Consider the following 19,206-nt stretch of genomic DNA (forward strand, 5'->3'; position numbering starts at 1 on the left):
TTGCGCTGGGTTGCCTGTGATGTTAATGCTGCACTCCTAGGAATGCAAGCGTTCGTCTAACAGAACGGCCTCGTAACCCAGCCCTCTCACTGTGAACACTGCTCCCATTTCACTAGCAGGTGATCCTGGGCAAGCCAATCTATAGAGCCTCCAGATTTCTGGGCCCTTGTCCATAAAGTGAAGACAATTTGTTGTACATATGTTCAGAGTTCCTATGCAAATCATCTAGGTCCGTTTATGTAAAAAAGTTTAACTATGAAGAACTATAAATCGATAAAATTACTTATAAGTTCGTGCAGTTAACCACTGAAAAAGTTATTTCAACTTCATGCCTACAACCAAAAGGATTTAAATGAAATCACTTACATGAAATGATCATTAAGCAAATAAAGATATTGTCCACAGACATTTCTAACCTACTTTACTAAATCTAATCTTTGGGAAAACATTTTAGGGAGGAACTCAGAGCTAAAATATTTATTAGTGTTTATACAAACTACAACCACTTATTCAAAAACAAGAAAGTTTTATCCTTAATTCGAGTGTATTCTTTAATAGGACTGTATTTGAATAAGAATTTCATACAAATAGAATATATGCCTTAACACAAGAAAGCAAGGAAGGAATATTTTATGTTACACAGAACAGACATTCAGTTTGTTCAATCAAGGTAAGTTGCCTCCCCGCTACTTATTCTTCTATGTATTACAAACGTGGCAGTCAGTTCGGTGGAGGCCGACAGTCATACAGCCTGTCCAGTTAGTAGTGTGAAGTACATGTGACTGTTGTTGCCGCAGGGGTTGTGCTAATGCTGTCTTCATTGCAGAGACGTGATTGAATTTACTGTCTACTCTTCAGTGTTTCCACTAACCTGTGAAGAGAGAGTGAATAGTTCCAAAGAGCAGGTTTATGCTTTCAGGTGAAAAGCTACTGAATGCGAAAGCAGAAGTCAAAGCTCTTAAAATCATTCTTAGACTAGAACCAGAGAGACAGCTCTGCGGGCTGAGTGCATGCTGTGCAGGAGATCAGGCTTTGACCCCTGGCACCGCATAGTTCCCTGAGAACTAGCACCGCATGCAGTACCAAATCCGCCACCACAAAAAAAAAAAAAAAAGATTAGAGCTGAGATAGGCATATACTTGGAAGTATATGGATTCAATTTCAAGGAGGGTCTCTCAGCTTCAATTTTGACTATTTTTTGAATAATAATCAAAAAGATTAAATGTCTTATTTCCCAAGCTGCTCCTTTAACAACTAGCTCAAATGTGTCTTGAGTAATTCTGAGGTGAAAACTGTTGTCATTGAGCTGTCCAGAAGGAGGTGCACAAGCAGGACAGTGGGACAAGTAACCTAAGGGATCTGTGACTAGGAACCTTAGCCTAAGTCCTAAAGGATGAGGAATTGCAGTGAGGCAGGGAAAAAGCAAGGAAACTGGCGAGTCCCAGCTCTTCTGACGGACCGTAATCAAGTGTGGCAGAATGAAGCAAACAGGGGCCGGAATGATAGTACATCAGGTAGGGCGTTTGCCTTGCATGCGGCCAACCTGGGTTCGATCCCCGGCATCCCATATGGTCCCCCAAGCACCGCCAGGAGTAACTCCTGAGTGCAGAGCCAGGAGGAACCCCTGAGCATCGCTGGGTGTGACCAAAAAAGCGGGGGGGGGGGGGGGGGGGGGGAGGAAATGATAAAAATGTGATAAAAAGCTAAAGGAACTTAGCATGATAAGCTACTAAGTCATCCTAAGTTCACCCTTAAGAATCAAGGGAAAGTACCGTGTGTGCACAGCAGCGTCACACGCGAGTGTGGAAAGGGTTTCTGGAAACAGCACTCACCATTCCATGGCCTCATCAAGACCAGTGCCTTTGGTTGCGGAAGTTTTGAATATTTGCCATTTTCGGTCCTTCAAAGCAGGTAACCCAAGCGAATTTGCCATCTCTGAGGGAGTCATGGCCTGTTCCATGTCCTGCTTATTTGCAAACACCACTAAAATAGCTTTCCTTAGCTCTTCTTCCTAAAGAAAGCAGAAGATACTTAATTCCCAGGAACAAACAGAGCTCAGCAACAGAGCACTCGATCTGATTTGAATGAGAACCCAGGCTAATCCCCAGCACACACATGTACACAAATAAAAGATCCCTTTTATCTCCTGAGTTTAGAAGAAATGGCCCCCAAAATTACATTATGTGGGAGGCAGGAGAGGCAGTTAAAGGGCGAGAGTACATGGCTTGCATGCTGGCTTGCATTAGAAGTGGGGTTTCACTTCCAATACGACATGGTCCCTGAGCACGGCCAGTTGGCACCTGAATACAGAGGGGTGTGTCCTAACCCTCAAAAATGCAGGAGCTGGAGAGATAGTACAGCGGGTGGGAAGCTTGCCTGGCACGTGGCCTGAGTTTGATCCCCAGCATCCCATATGGTCCCACCTGAGCACCACCAAGTATGACCCATAAACCAACAAAAAGCACTGTTACGGGGCTGGAGTGAAACTCAACAGCCTAGAGTACACGCTCCCCCAGCAGGAGCCCAGGATGGGCTGCTGCAGGCGGGGCCCACCGAAGCCATCTGCCCCCCAACAACAAGCCTGCAGCGACCCGAGCACCAACCAGCCAGGGCCCTACGCCAAAAACTAGCAAAAAATTAAACACATTATTTTAAAAGTACATTTTCTAATTAGTATATAATGTTCACTATAAATTAACTGAAATTATAGAGAAGTACACTGAAGCACCACAAACACAAAAGCCTCCACTACTTGCAGCAGACAGAATAATATACATAGAAAACTCCAGAGGTTTTCTAAAATAAACTCTAAAATAAGACTTGAAACAATAACAAGTAGAGTTAGATAACCAGCCGAAAAATAACAACAACCCAAAAAAGTTCTTGAATTTTTAAACACAAACTAAGAAACAGAAGAAGAAAAAGATCAGGAAAATCAAGTCCCATTTACAATGGCTGCACTAGGGCAAAAAGCTGGGTACTTGCTCTGTAGGAAGGAGACCCAAGTTCTATCCCCGGCCCCACCCAGCAATCATGCACAAGCAGGGAGCAGCAACCCCTTAGCACTGAGCCGGTGGTCAGGTACAGCAAAATTAAAAAAAAAAAAATCTTTTTTTATTATGTATATTCTTATCTAATTTCACAACTGAAAATATACTAAGATCGCATCAATGGCTAGAGAGAGGCTCAGAGGACTGAGAGTGTAGGTTTTTCCTGCAGGAGGCCCAGGTTCAAGCCCCCGTAGGTTCCTAAGATAAGCCAAAATGACAGATTTCCTCACATTTAAACAAATATTTCTTACCTCCAACATGGCAACCAACTCTGACTTGGAAATGCCAATTCGGTCTCGGTCACAACTGTCTACTACATATATGACAGCATCTGTGTTAGAATAGTAACATCTCCAGTAAGGCCTAAAAAAATCAGAAGAGGAAACTATATGTCATTATTTGAAACACAAAACTAAGATGCCAGTATATGCTAAGACTTGGCCCTGAGGAGTAAAGGAGGGTGTAAAATGCCAATCTTGCCACGCCCATGCCAGAGTAAGCCCATAATGGCTGCAAGTGATGTGCAAATTATATCCTTCAGATGATGGGGTCAAAAGAAATACTGATAAACATTAAATGACAGGACCAAGAAGCCTCAGAAAGAGTTTTGACTCAATATAAGAGCACATATTTAAGATAAGACTAACGACAGTGTAGCTGGTAGGGTACTTGCCCTGCACACAACCAACCCAGGTTCAATCCCTGGCAACACATTTAGTCCCCGTGAGCACAGAGCCAGAAGGAAGCTCTGAGCAGTCAGAAGAGCCCCCCCACCCAAAAATAAATAAATAAATATAAACTGTCACGGTCACTGTCCTCCCATTGTTCATCAACTTGCTCGAGCGGGCCCAGTAACATTGTGAGACTTGTTACTGCATTTGGCTTATCGAATATGTCATAGGTAGCTTGCCAGGCTTTGTCGTGCGGGCAAGATACTCTCAGTAGTCTGCCGGGCTCTCCAACAGGGGCAGAGGAATCGAACTCGGGTCAGCCGTGTCTGCTGCGTGCAAGGCAAACGCCCTACCCGCTGTGCTATTGCTCCAGCACAGCCCACCAAAAACAATACACCTTAAGTGTTCTGGGAAAACTAGTTTCATATAAGCCCTCCTGATTATTAAATGCTGTCAATCTATAAGAACCTTTTAAATACTCTTTAAAGAAATTTTAACAAAATTTTATTATTTTGGATTTTGGCGCCACACCTGGCTGTGTTCAGGGCTTACTCCTAGCTGTGCATTCAGGGATCACTCCTGATATACTTGGGGGAACCTATGGATCGCTGAAGCTCAGATCCAGGTTGGTTGCATGCCAAGGCCAGCACCCTACCTGCTGTGCTATCACTCCAACCCATAGGTGTAATTTTACTTAACAGACATTAAGCAAATCATTTAAAAACAAGAGGTAGGAATGACTAAAACTAGAAATAGATTCAAAGGTGATTCAAGAAATAGGTTGATAGGAAACCCACTAATCTTTTAAGAGAGTGACAAATGATAAACGCCAAATACTAACTGTTGTCCTATCAAAGACAGAAACTTTCCAGAAGGTCTGCATTCCAGTGTGTCCTTCACATAAATGGAGGACCTTTACCAAGGAAGTTGGTTTTTTTTTTTTTGAAATCAGAAAAAACTGTCTCATAGAGGAATGGGCTGACAAGGACCAACGGAAGGTATTTATTTTTCAGTTAGGAACTATTGAAATAAATAGCTGGAGCGACAGTACTTGGTGCTTGCCTTGCTTGCGGCCAACCAGGGTTCCATCTCCTCATGACATATGGTCCCCTGAGCCCTGTCGGGAGTGATTCCTGAATGCAGAGCCAGGAGGAGCCCCTGAGCATTGCCAGGTATGGCGCATAAACAAACAAAAACTACTGAAATAATTAAGTCTTGAAAAAAAGAGTTTTCTCTTTTTGTTTCTCCTTCCCCACCTTTTTGATGTTATGATGTCTGGAACCATTGCCGCTTGGTGGCAATACCCAGAGTCCAGAGTCATGCCCTCAGGGGGTGGGGGGGTGGGGGAGGGCACTAGACAAAGTGTGGGGTTTCAAGTTTGGAAACTGTAGTCTCAGGTCTACAAGGCAGCCACTCAACCCCCGAGGCCCACTCAAGAGAGTTTCAGGGAAAGATTTTTCAAGTGGTACATGACAAGTGGCCATCTTAGAATCAAGGCAATCAAGAGTATAGTTATACCTCTTTTTGAAGTGGGTCACAGTGCTGGAATGATAGTACAGCAGGTATCACATTTGCCTTGAACATGGGAAACCCAGCACCCCATATGGCCCACCCACTAAGCGGACCAGAAGTGATCCCTGAATGCAGACACAGGGAATATCCGTAAGCAAGCACCACCGGTTATGACACCCAAAAACAAAAAGTGATAATAAATTTGAAAAATAACGTGGATGGTCACCCCTCTTTTTTCTTTTTGGGTCACACCCAGCCATGCTCAGGGGTTACTCCCGGATGCTACTTGACTCTGCACTCAGGAATTATTCCCGGTAGTGCTTGGGAGGCCATGCAGGATGCTGGGGATTGAACCTGGGTTGGCTACATGCAAAGCAAATGCCCTACCCTCAGTACTAATGCTCCAGCCTCCAGTGGATCCCATTAAAAAAAAAAAAAACTCATAGCCAGAGCTTTGGTACAGTGGTTAGGGAGCAAGGAGCCGACCCAGGTTCAATCCCCACAGCATACATGGTCCTTCAAGCACACCAGGAATAAGTTCTGAATACAGAGTCAAGTAGTAACCCGTGAGCATTGCCAGGTGTGGCCCCAAAACCAAAATAAATGACAAAAATCAGCAGGGACAGGGCTTAGTGGTAAAGCAGTAGCCTTGCATGTGTGAGGCAATGGGTTTGATCCCTGACAGCCCCCCCAAAAAAGAGAGTTTTAAAACAGGCCAAGAACACTGGTTGACTTTACAAGAAAAAAAACATCCAACCCCATGAGAAAATGGGGCAATGACATGAACAGAAACTTTCTCAAAGAAGAAATTTGAATGGCAAAAAGGCCCATGAAAAAAATGCTCCTTATCACTAATCATCAGGGAAATGCAGATCAAAACAACAATGAGATATCATCTCACACACAGAGACTGGCACATATCCAAAAGAAAAAAAGCAACAGGTGTTGGAGCAGATGTGGAGAGAAAGGGACTCTCCTTCACTGCTGATGGGAATGCTGACTGGTCCAGCCTTTTTGGAAAACAATATAGATATTCCTCAAAAAACTAGAAATTAAGCTATACAACCCAGTAATACCACTTCTGTGAATATACCCTGGGGGCCCAAAATCACACAGCAGAATCACCATCTGCTCTCTTATGTTCAATGCAGCACTATTCACAACCTGAATCTGCAAAGAACCTTAATGACCGAGAATAGACAACTAAGATAAAGAAACTGTGGTAACTGTGGTACATCTACACAATGGAATATAATGCAGCTGTTAGGAAAAATGAAGTCATGAAATTTGCTTATAAATGGCTGAACATGGGGAGTATCATGCTGAATGAAATGAGTCAGAAGGAGAGGGCTGTAGAATGTAGAATAACTGCATTAATTTGGGTATATAAAATATATTTTTATCATAATATATAAAATACACTTCATACATGAAATATATTATTTTATACACCTATTTTTTTGACTGTCAGGGCTCAAACCCAGTGCCTCATACATATATATTAGAAAACTAATATACATAGCCAGGGAAAGCAGGGGCAAGGAGGAACGGTCAATAGTTGGAATCAACCACAAGGGCATGTGGGGCTGAGGGTAGGTGAGATAGAGAAGGGAACAGTATGACAGTAATAGCTGGAAATTATCACGTTGGACAAGATCTGAGCGTTAAAAGTAGGTAAAGGGATAATCCTTATAACCTTTCAGTATCTGTATTGCAAATCACATGCCAAAAAGGGCAAGGGGCAAGGGGGCAGGCAAGGGAGAGAGCAAGAGAAAGAGAGCGAGAGAGCAAGAGAGAAGAAAAGCACCTGCTGTGGAGGTGATAAGAGGTAAACTGGGGACACTAATACTGGAAAATGTACACTGTTGTAGGGATGGGTGTTGGAACACTGCATGACTGTAACCTAATCATAAACATCTTTGTAAGGGTCTATCTCACAGTAATTCAATCAAAAACATTTTTTTTTATTGGGGGGTGAAGCGATAGAACAGCGGGTAGAGCATTTGCCTTGCACAAGCCGACCCAAGTTCCATCCCTGGCATCTCATATGGTCCCCCAGCACTGCCTGGAGTAATTCCTAAGTGCAGAGTCTGAAATAGCTGTTGAGTATTGCTGGGTGTAGACAACCCCCACCCCCACCCCCCAAAAAGGAAAAAATTTTAAACATTTTAAAAACATTTTTAAGTAAATAAATAAAAATAAAACAGGCCAGGAAGATAGTACAGGGATAAAGATGTCTACCTTGCATGCAGCAGACCCCCAATTCAATTCATGACACATACAGTCTCCCGAGCACTGCCAGAAATGAACTCTGAGCACAGAGCCAGCAGTAAGACATGTGTGGTTCCAAAACAAAATGAAAAAAGTTCAATGAAAATAATAAATAATAAAAGTAGGGACCAGAGTGATAATATAGTGAGTAAGGCATTTGTTCAAGAACAATCAACCGGGTTCAATTCCCTGTACCCCTGATCATCCCCCAAGCACTGCCAGAGGTGATCCCAGAGCAGAAAGAGCCAGGAGTAAGTCCTGAGCACCACTGGGTGTGGCCCAAAAAGACAAACTATATATATATGGGCTGGAGCGATAGCACAGCGGGTAAGGCATTTGCCTTGCACGCAGCCAACATGGCCGACCCGAGTTCGATTCCTCCGCGCCTCTCGGAGAGCCCGGCAGTATCTCGCCCGCACGGCAAAGTCTGGCAAGCTGGCAAGCTACCCGTGACGTATTCAACATGCCAAACACAGTAATAGAAGTCTCATAATGGAGACATTACTGGGCCCACTTGAGCAAATTGATGAACGGGAGGACAGTGATTATATATATATATATATATATATATATATATATATATATGTGTGTGTCTTCTTTGAACTGGTATGTATATACATGAATAACCCAAAGCTCATAAACATTAAATACTGCAAAAGAGGGTCTTTATACCATACCTGATACTTGTCTGTCCTCCTAAATCCCATACTTGGAATTTAAGATTTTTATATGTTACCGTCTCAACATTGAATCCAATGGCTGGAAGAGAAAAATTAAATTAAAAATAGTATACCAATGCATTTTACCCTTATCCAGAATATCATTCTTACTGAATTTTAATAGCAACTGTTGAACCTTACTACTGAAAGATTATTTAAAACATCATACTATGCCACACACACACACACACACTCACCCCTAGTAAGATCAGCATACCTTTAAGTTATGTACAAATCCATAGCCCCCAATAAAAATATGGAATTCTTAGTAGACTTGAAATCAGTATATGCTACTATGTTAAATGCCCCCCATAATACAATAGTGGCATACAAAGATGTTCAGAATGTTATATTAGGATAAACACTGAAATTTTGGGAGGTGACAAAGAGACCAAACTCAAAAAAGCCAAGACTGTAAATTTCAGTATAGGTCTGCACAGAAGTTGGGTTTTCTACGTATTGTGGGGAGTTGAGCTCTTGAAAAACCCAAGATGAGAAGGAGATAGCACTATAGCACTGTCCTCCCGTTGTTCATCAATTTTCTCGAGCAGGCCCAATCACGTCTCCCTTGTGAGAGTTGTGTTACTATTTTTGACATACTGAATATGCCACGGGGAGCTTGTCAGGATCTGCTGTGCAGGCAGGATACTCTCAGTAGGTTGCCAGGCTCTCCAAGAGGGATGGAGGAATCGAACCCGGGTTGGCCGCGTACAAGGCAAACACCCTACCCACTGTGATATGAAAAAATTCAGGGTCTTTACACACACACACACACACACACACACAAAGATGAGTAAGAGTTTACGTAACTAAGAAAAATCAAGATAAAAGACAATTTACAATCTTGACTGGATAATTTTTGTTTTAGATCTTTATGTTGGCAAATGATAATTATGAGTAAATATATAGCAAGTATGCCTATTTACAACTGAAAATTAACGACACTATAATAATAAACATGAAAGAAAAACTTTCAGAAGCAAGTTCATGATGTCTCCCTAGAATTAAGTAGGAATGTATCACCACCTTCACCACAACCAGAAGCAATATTCCTAGGAGCCTGTCATTAATGACTAGAATCCAGAGACTCAGGAATAAATCTCGGAAGAGAGCAACAAGCTGCAGAGATGCCTCTGGACCCCAAGGTGAACATCCAGTTAAAAATTAACTCCAGCTCTATCACCCTATTTAAATTTTTACAATTCCTGGAGCGACATCTCATACCCTATGCACTGATGTACCAAGTGTAGCAAACCACATTTGATGGGTTGTAAAGTAGAAGGCAACCAATCTCGAGATATACATACATATATGTGTATATATATATTACCATAAAAATAAATATATATATGTTAGCATACAAGGCTCAACCTGAAACAGGTTAGTAATCTCTTATACAAAGGCTTAATGCCTCCAGGGTAAGACACAATAATCTTCACACACTTTCCTCAAAGGAAACTGTTTTTGATCAATTTTAGCAGATGATTCATAACAAGTAATAAATAAATTATTTAGGTACTGCTTTGGGGGCAGGCTTGGGGGGTAATGGGAAGGTGTAATGGTAGGGGAATTAGTGTTGGGATTTTGAATACAATAAATTATTGTGCACAACTTTATAAAAAGAAAATTTTTTTTTCAAAAAAGCAGTATTCCTAAGCACACAAAGGATAAAAGTACAATCTAGGGGTGCCATTCAGCTGCAGAGAGACTGTCCTGTGAGTGTAAAGTTAATGGATTCAATCCCTGTCAAGGTAAACAAAAATGAATGTAGTATTAGGGTAGCACTGTAGCACTGTCCTCCCGTTGTTCATCGATTTGCTTGAGCGGGCAACAGTAACGTCTCCATTGTGAGACTTGTTGTAAGTGTTTTTGGCATATCGAATACGCTACGGGGAGCTTGCCAGGCTTTGCGTGTGGGCGGGATATTCTCAGTAGCTTGCTGGGCTCTGCAAGAGGGGCAGAGGAATCGAACCCAGGTTGGATGTGTGCAAGGCAAAGAAAATGACTATTGTAGAGAATTTAAAAAAGAATACTGAAGGCAATTCATATATAGACCCATTACAGGACTGTTTCTCAAAGCCTTGAAAATGGGCTTCCTGATATAAAGCAACATAACAGGAGAACAGCATTCTTATAAAAACAAACAGGGCTATTTGAAGGGGACTGGAGCGATACAGGCTATAGGGTGCTTGCCTTGAATGTGACCAACCCAAGTTCCACAGGTTCCATCCTGACATCCAATATGGACCCACAAGGAGTGATCCTTGATCCCTGAGCCAGGAGTAAGCCCTGAGCACAGCTGAGAGTGGCCCAACCCTCCCACTCCCCAAAAAAGGTTGCAATTTGTTCCCTAGTACCACAAAAACAAAATTTTAATTAATAAAACAAGACATTGCATTTGAAATGCTTTGTCTTATTAGTCTTTTGAACACGGATTTTTTTTTGGGGGGGTGGGGAAATTGTTAAGAAAACCTGGAAACTATGCCCATCAATTATCAGCCATTCAGAAGCGCAGTTCAATGCCAGGATGCAGAGCTGGGTGGGCCCTGCAATGCTGTGGGCCACCAGGACCACACCGAGAGACACTCAGGAACCAAAGAGCAGCGGGACCAATCCTGGGTGGGAAACAAACACGTGTACCATCTCCCCGGCCCTGTCTTGCTAGTTTTAACTACCAGATCAATATTTAATCTCGTCAACTCGGGTCTTTACAAGGAATTGATTGCATTACTTAAGGAAAACCAATTGTAATTAAAACAGTTCACAATTGGCTGGAGAATGCTCTATAGGCCAGAACTCATGCTATGCAAGTGGGAGGCCAGGGCACCTCATACCATAGTCCCCCAGCAGCACCAGGAGTGGTCCTGAACACCAAGCACTGGATGTGGCCCAAACACCAAAAAAAAAAAAAAACAAAAAACTATCACAGTAAAAAGATTATAAAAAGATTATAAAGATTATAAAGCAACAATTTTTTTCAAATAGTACCACAAATGCAGGAAATATAGGGGCTAAGGCACTTTCATTCCATTTGGACAACCCTAGTCGATCCCCAGCAGTAACTGTGGTTATAACAATACCAAACTGCTTCTCGGTTTATAAAAAAAGTTATCAATGTAACTATACTAGAAGGTTTTTAATCTTATTCATTACTATGCTATATAAGTTAGGTGTTCAGAAAGTTATGCAGATGAAACAAAAAGTCACTGTAATTAATTTATCATAATACTTACTCGGAATTGTAGTAACGACTTCTCCAACCTGCAATCTGTACAAAATTGTAGTTTTTCCTGCTCCGTCTAATCCCAAAATTAAGATCCTCATTTCCCGGGTTCCAAACAGACTAGAAAAAATACTGGAGAAAAAGCCCCCTAAGAAAAATAATGAAAGAAAAAACGTATTTAGCATTTTGTGAATTCCACAACACATTCAATCAGATATTTTTAATTTCTCCTTTCACAGTTACATATGATAAAATATACTGTTCAACAACAAACACCCAATTACTGAATGCTACTGTATTCTATGAAGTGGCCGTAGGCAGAAAGAAAAGTAAGAGAACTCTGACAACACCTTCATGGGATTCATTTCTAATCAAGAACATAGGAGACTGAACATAGCATGATCTCATTACCCTTAAAAAAACCTAGGGGCAAACTAGATTAACAGTGAGACAATGGGGACCTTGAACAGAAAAAGCAATGACTGTTTCATGGCAGCAGTACCCTTTTAAATATCTTCCATCGCTGAGGTTTTTGTAAATATAACTGGCACAAGAAACTGAGAGAATGGGGCCACAGCGATAGCACAGTGGGTAGGGTGTTTGCCTTGCATGTGGCCGACCCAAGTTCGATCCCCAGCATCCCATATGATCCCCTGAGCACTGCCAGGAGTAATTCCTGAGCGCAGAGCCAGGAATAACCCCTGAGCATTGCTGGGTGTGACCCAAAAAGCAAAAAAAAAAAAAAAAAAAAAAAAAAAAAGAAACAGAGAAGGAAGCAAAAACTTAACATTACTCTGAGCAGCTGAGGAATGTGGCTCACAGAGCACTGTGTGCGTGCTAAGGCCCTGGGTTTGCTTCCCAGCCCTGCATAGTCCCCTGACCATGGAGGGAACAAGCCCTGGAGCATTGAGCCACGAGCAGATGCTGATCATAGCGAGGTATAGCATCAAAATCAAAAAACTCTTTAAAAAATAAAAAGTTATTTTAAAGAGAACCAGAAGTGGGGAATGTCTGGCCCAGATACCCTTTGAGACAAGCAGGGAACTCAACGGCTGCTTGCAGTCCATGCACCTGGCTGACCCAGATATTATAAATATCCAAAAAAAATTAAATGAGAGGTCAGAGAGACAATACAGCAGGAAGGGCATCTGCCTTGCACATGTCTGGCCTGGCTCCATCCCAGGCATCCCCTATAGCCCACCAAGGCCCACCAGGCCTGAGTGCACCGCGAGGAGAAAGCCTTGAGCACAACCAGGTGTGGTACAAAAGCCAAAACATTAAACCCAAATATTAGAATATTTAAATACAGCAGTACTGAATGCATCCTGAAGTGTTTCCAGAAAGCTTCCCCTACCCAATGTTTACCAGATGTCACAGGAACGGAATTAATGGGGGAGATGTTAGTAGCAGAGGTTTAAACTAGTTCCGGGGCTCTATTGAACAGCATGGTGGTTAGAGTTAGTAATAAGGATGTGGGCCCAGAGGAATGGGCCCAGCACCTGCCTGGTAAGCTCTGGGTCACCAGCCCAGATCCCTCATGTACCACACAGCATGTGTTCAGCACAATCCTGGCAGTGAGTCCCAGCATCATGAGTGATTCCGGCCACAGCCTGGCCCATAGGAACACCACCAAATAAAAAGAAAAAGGGGGTGGGGGGAACACACATAAAAAGCCCAACAAGTAAAAAAGAAGTCCAACTGTGTGGCTGCAGATGAGCATGAGTGAAAGCACACAGCAGCAAGCTCCAACCAAGCACCAGAATTTTAAACCGAGAGCCTCAAGTAGGCCACAGTCCACAACACCCCCCCCCCTTCGCAGCAGGAAAGAGTGCAGAGCTGGGGAGCACAGCTGATGTGCACCCCACCCCCACCAAGCAGGCCGTCCAACACCGCCCAACCTGCCCCCAATCATCACCAGGACAGTAACACCAACAACAATTGGGGTTGGGAGGAGTGATTAAACATGCTTTAAGGAGCTGGAGCGATAGCACAGCGGGTAGGGTGTGTTTGCCTTGCATGCAGCCAACCCTGGTTCGATTCCCAGCATCCCATATGGTCCCCTGAGCACTGCCAGGAGTAACTGCTGAGTGCATGAACCAGGAGTAACCCCTATTCATTACCGGGTGTGACACAAAAAACAAAAAAATGAATAAATAAAAAAATAAACATGATTTTAAAAAAATAAATCCTTACTTTAACAATCAGGGCCAGAGCAACAGTGCTTGTCTTGCCCGTGGCTGACCTGAGCTCTAATTCCAGTGATGTATGATTCCCTTGGCCAAGGCCAGAACACGGGTGAGTCCTGAGCACAGAGCCAGGAAGAGCCCCTGAACACTGCAAGGTATGGCTCGGAAACAAATTAAAAAATTATGAACTTTTACAAACTGCAACGTGGAGGAAAATGTGAAGGGTTCATGCATCTTCATTTGGGATCTAGTGGGATGGAGCCTTTCTCACTTTGACACAGGAGAGCGCTTTAAGTGGACTCACCACAGGGGCACACACACAGTGCACATATATGTAACAGAGGTGATGTGTTAATTAGGCCTGATTGTGGTGATCACCTCACAACAAATATACCAGAACAGAGCAAAGGCACATCTCCAAAGTGTTCAAGTTTTAGTGGCCCTTCATGCCTCAACAAACATTTAAAAATGATCCTTTGCCTCAGCAAGTCTGAGACAAAACCCTCTGGTGGCTAAAGTTTCCATTCCTCAGGATAGTCAATTAACCCCTGAGAGTAAAGGACATGGAGATGCGGAGTCTTACCCTCTTTAGAAAAAAAGCAGCTTTTTGATTACTCAAAACAAAAAACTTGGGGCCTTTTCCAAGCCCCCACCCCCCAATAAAACGAACTTTCAGACTATAAGAAGCTACAGAATAAAAAATAAAGATACAAAAGAAAATAAAAAGGAGTTACAGCTTAAAAAAAAAAAACTTTCACGACCCAAACAAAGTGACTCCACGACACTAGATCCCCCAGTCACTGGAGCCAGAAAAGGCACCACCGCAGAGCTGTTGGCAAAGCAGCCGTCATTCTGGGGTGTGACCCGACAAAGTCCTTCCCACCTGTCACAGGTGAGCGGAGGCGAAACAAAAGCGGGGGGAGGGGGAGGCAGGAAAAGGGAGAGATTTCCAGGGAAGGAAAACCCACTGCACCCACCCGGAGAGGGATTTAAGTAACCCCTCCTCCACACTCGAAAACAGAGGGGCATCCCCTGGGGAAGCCTGGGGGGGAAGCCCCGCTACCCCCAGACCTGCGGCCCGGGCGGGCACTGAGCACCCCAGGATCACGGAGTCTACTTCCTTCTTCCTTCCCCTCCCACGCCCCTACCCCGTGCCCCGCTGGGGGGGGGGGGGGGGCTCAGAAACCGCACGGGGGTGCAGGGTGTCCCCCAAATCCCGGCCCACTTTATTTATTTGGAAGCCGCCGCATTCCCAGCGATCAGGAGCGAAAGATCCAAGGTGCACCCGGGGCGGGGCGCAGCGTCCACCCTGGAAACTCTCCGCGGGGCCCGCAGAGCCGCCCCCCGCCCTGGGCGGCCGAGCCAGGCTGGGGGAGGGACAGAGGGGGGGTCTCAGACGCCCCCCCCAGGCCCCACCAGCGCAGGGACTCCCCGAAGCCGGCGGGGGGCAGGGGGCAGGGGGGCAGCGCGGGGCTTCACCCAGGTGAGGGCGGCAGGTGAGCCACGTCCTCCCGGACCTGCCCGCCCTCCCCCCTACCCGGAAGTCGCCGCCCGCGCCCGGCGCCCCTCGCAGTCGCCCTCACCCATGACGGCGGTCCCCGTCGACGCTCACGCCGGCCCCGTGTGTTGCGCCCCGGCGCCGCCGCCTCCGCTCCCCGTGGGCTCGGGCTCGGGCGCGGTTCCCCGGGACGCCCGGCCGCTCCGCCAGCAACTTCCACGTCGGACTCCCGGCGGGGGCGGCGGCGGCGGGGGCGGGGGCGGTGCAGCTGCGCGCGCGGCGGCGCGGGGCGGGGCCGGCTGGCAGGGTGGCCGGCCTGAGAGTCCGCAGCCGCACTTTTTGCGCCAAGCGCCGGAGAGGAGTTGCTTATGAAAATTAAGGACTTGAAATCGGGCTCTCTCTGGTTTCTTTTTTAATAATAAGGGCTTATCCAAGGGAGGTAGAATTGGATTTGTATTTTTTTTTGATGCAGACACCAAAAAAAAAAAAAAAATGGCGAATCTGCTAACGCGGAATGCGAGGGCGGACTTGAGAAGGCGGTGCGAGGGGTACTAGGTGCCGGTGGGTGGTTGCAGGAGCATCGCAGCGCGTCCCGCGGGGCTCGGCGTGCTTTTCTGAAATACCTCCACGGACAGGGGGAATCGGATCACGTAATAATGCTGCAAGAGCCCAGCGCCGCTGAAGCGGGACAGCCTGCACCTGCGGCCGCTATGGAGCTGGTGCGGGCAGCCACCTGCCGGGCACCGCACGTCCCGCAGCCCCTTCCCACTGCCTCGGACCACCTGACCCCCTGGATCAGCCGTGTGGACCGTCCTGTCTCCATGCTGGGAACTGAGCACCTCGGGGTCGATGTAGGGGGTGTCCGTGAAATGTATTCGGAAGGATCCTGGATGATCGGAAAAAGAAATTCTGGAGATAGACTTGTTATCAGCTTATTTATGTAGAAGGTTGAGGCTGCGGGTCTTAAATTTGGGGGGGAAAGGCTGTTGTTTTTTTGTTGTTTGTTTGTTTGTTTTTCACATCACAAGCAAACGTCGCCACCTGACAATGTTAGGCTCCTGTTTTTCAGTAGGCTGGGGCAATTTTTTAAAAGCTTTACATAATAGCGCGCGCGCGCGCGCGCACACACACACACACACACACACACACACTTGCAAAAAAAGGCAGAAATGCAGAAAGTGATGGTTATGCAATGAAACTTGGCATGCTGTAAACCTGGCTCCATCCTCATCCCCCTAAATTTCCCAATCTCCTCCCACCACGAGGAGCGGACCCCCAGCATCGCGCTGGGCGGAGCACCACAGCACAAACACCCACCCCCCAATTTTTTTTTTTTGGTTAAATAATGGCGATACACAGAAAAATAAGTGTGTCTAATCTCCAATGGAGCAGTTCTCCCTAGATGTAACCACCGTTATCTTCTTGGGCTTGCTCCATGTATTTTACAGGTGGACTTTCATCCACTCAATCCAAGTTTATGGACACCTGATTTTGCGCTTTGGGGGGAGGGGGGCGGAGGGGGCGGGGTTTGTGTCGTATTCGTATATCCGGTGATGTTCTGGGGTTATTCCTGACACCGCGCTCAGTAATTACTCCTAGGGCTGCTCAGGGGTCCTTAAGGGATGCTGGAGATCGAACCCTGTCAGCCGCACGCAGGGCAAACACCCTACCTGCTCGACTACCTCTCCAGGACCTGGGTTTTGTTTTTTCATTTCAATCTTCAGACCCACTGTAGGCTGAACAACAACTGCCTGTAGTTCTTACCTAAGAATATAAGATTTCTCAAATCTTAGATTCACAGGAAAGTTTCCTGCAAGAAAGTAATTTTCCTTTCTGTGGTTTGAGAAGTAAACAGCTGTGGACCCTTGCAAGGCTGTGGTTTGTCAATACTGTGTTGTACACCGCTAACTATCTTCTTGGGCCTTGTTCCATGTATTTTACAGCATGGACTTTCATCCACTCAATCCAAATTTATGGACACCTGATTTTGCAGTTCGTCATCCTTCTCTTGCCCCTTCTTTCCCAAAGGTTATTTATTTATTTTGGGAGCCACACCTGGTGGTCAGGGCTTAGTCTTGACCCTGTGCTCAAGGTCCACTCCTGATCCTTCCTCATCCCATGGATTCCCAACCCCCTCCCACCACCAGGAGCAGAGGAGCACCACAGGGTAAACCCTCCACTCCCCACCCCACCAACTTTTTTGTTAAATCATTAGGGGATTGAACCTGGGTTAGTTGTGTGCAGGACAAACATTCCACCTACTGTACCATCTTTCCCAGCCCTAAAGTTGCTTATTGCTACTTGGCAAATCTTGGCATTTGCTTCTTCAAACTTATGTCCATGTCACACTTGTACTTCTGATGCAATCTAAAAGTCGGTTCCGTTTAGAAGAGACTAAAAGGAAAGATAATTCTGTAACTCTGTATTTGGAACCTGAAAACAAAGGAATGGTCAACTGAGTTTATCAAACAGTTGCTGGGGGTGAGGGAGATGGTTGAAGGGCTCAAAGTACTGAAGAACAGGCTTCGCAGGAGTCCAGGGCTTAACCCAGCATACTTCAACGTCCCCAGAAGCACTTTTGGGTCTCCCTCATCCCACAAAAGAATCAAGGAGAGAGGCTGGAGCAATAGTACAGCAGGTAGGGCGTTTGCCTTGCACATGACTGAATGGGGTTCGATTCCCAGCATCCCATATGGTTCCCCAAGCACTGCCAGGAGTAATTCCTGAGTGCAAAGCCAGGAGTAACCCCTGAGCATCGCTGAATATGACCCAAAAAGCCACAAAAAAAAAATCAAGGAGAGGACTTGGGCTCGAACAGGGAGCAGCCTTCAGTTTGAACTGAGAGAACTGTTTTGAGCTCTGAGTCCTATTACAGAAAATTTATGAATTGCCTCTGCATAAGGAGAGATTACAGCAAATATTTTTGGACTTGTCTTTTATTCTGCGATTATCTATGCCAGGAATCATGAAAACACTCATAGCCTCTTTCTCAACCACCCCTGCCAAGAAATGCACCATGGGCCCACATTGTCAGAATCACCTTGGACTCATGATACATTTGATTTGGAATTTACTTTTCAGTCTTGCACATTCATAAGCCTTTTACTGTTGCCAATTATTTTGTGCAGTTGCACCCCCATATTCATTTGTGTGGATATGGAGACACTGCCCACTATTTACAAGTCTAGGATCTAAGGGCTGGAGAGCTAGTGCAGGGTTCACTAGCCTTGTAGACTGCTGGGAACTCTCTAGCTCTGAGCAGCATTGTCCTAGCCCAACCAGGCAGCTAAACATCCCCAGCAAGGGCCCCCGGGACTTCTGAGCACTGTCTGAACTGCAAAATCACTGTATCACTGTCATCCCGTTATTCATTGATTTGCTCGAGCCAGCACCAGTAATGTCTGCATTCGTCTTAGCCCTGAGATTTTAGCCACCCCTCCTTGCTCGTCCTTCCCAACGGTGCTGCATTGTAGGCCCTTTCAGGGTCAGGAGAATGAGACACATCAATGTTACTGTTTTTGGCATATCAAATATGCCATGGTAGCTTGCCAGGCTCTGCCGTGCAGGTGGGATACTCTCGGTAGCTTGCTGGGTTCTCCGAGACGGAGAACTAGACTATAAGAGGTCAGCTTCCGGGAACTTTGTTTTGTAGTCTCTGGGTCTTGGCCTCCTTTGGAGATTTTGTTGTTACTGTGTCTGGCATATCGAATACATCACGGGTGGCTTGCCAGGCTCTGCCGTGTGGGCAAGATACTCTCTCTCGGTAGCTTGCCGGTCTTGGCCATTGGTGGGATTTCATAGTGCCAAAGGCAGTTTGTGGGTGCAACTGCCTAGCTACTGGAAAATGGGGGATCTGGGTGGAGGAGGCCCAGTCCCGATCTGATCAGGCTTGGAAATCTCAGCCTGGCACCCACATACCTGGGTTCCTCTGCCAGTTCCTTCATGCATGGGGCTCATCCATGCGTGTGGAGAGTGGCCTTGAGCATGGCTCTGGGTCCCAGAGGTCTTCAGCTGCCAGAGCTCTGCTCGGGGTGAGGAGGAAAACTCAACCCACCCCCCTCCAAGGGACCCCGGTG

At 45.6% G+C, this 19,206-nt stretch overlaps 1 protein-coding gene across 1 annotated transcript; it reads right to left on the reverse strand.

The window, feature by feature from the left end:
- Nucleotides 1-462: 462 nt before the first annotated feature.
- ARL1 (ADP ribosylation factor like GTPase 1) lies at nucleotides 463-15,353 on the reverse strand. Its single transcript, XM_056116501.1, has 6 exons — nucleotides 15,216-15,353; nucleotides 11,457-11,594; nucleotides 8,182-8,263; nucleotides 3,302-3,413; nucleotides 1,833-2,011; nucleotides 463-871 (listed from the first exon to the last, which is right to left on the reverse strand). The coding sequence occupies exons 1-6, from the start codon at nucleotides 15,217-15,219 to the stop codon at nucleotides 841-843; spliced, it is 546 nt and encodes a 181-aa protein (XP_055972476.1). The 5' UTR covers nucleotides 15,220-15,353; the 3' UTR covers nucleotides 463-840.
- Between the last annotated feature and the right edge of the window lie 3,853 nt (nucleotides 15,354-19,206).

Source organism: Sorex fumeus, unplaced genomic scaffold, assembly GCF_029834395.1.
Source record: "Sorex fumeus unplaced genomic scaffold, SorFum_2.1 ptg000003l, whole genome shotgun sequence".
Lineage (NCBI taxonomy): Eukaryota > Metazoa > Chordata > Mammalia > Eulipotyphla > Soricidae > Sorex > Sorex fumeus.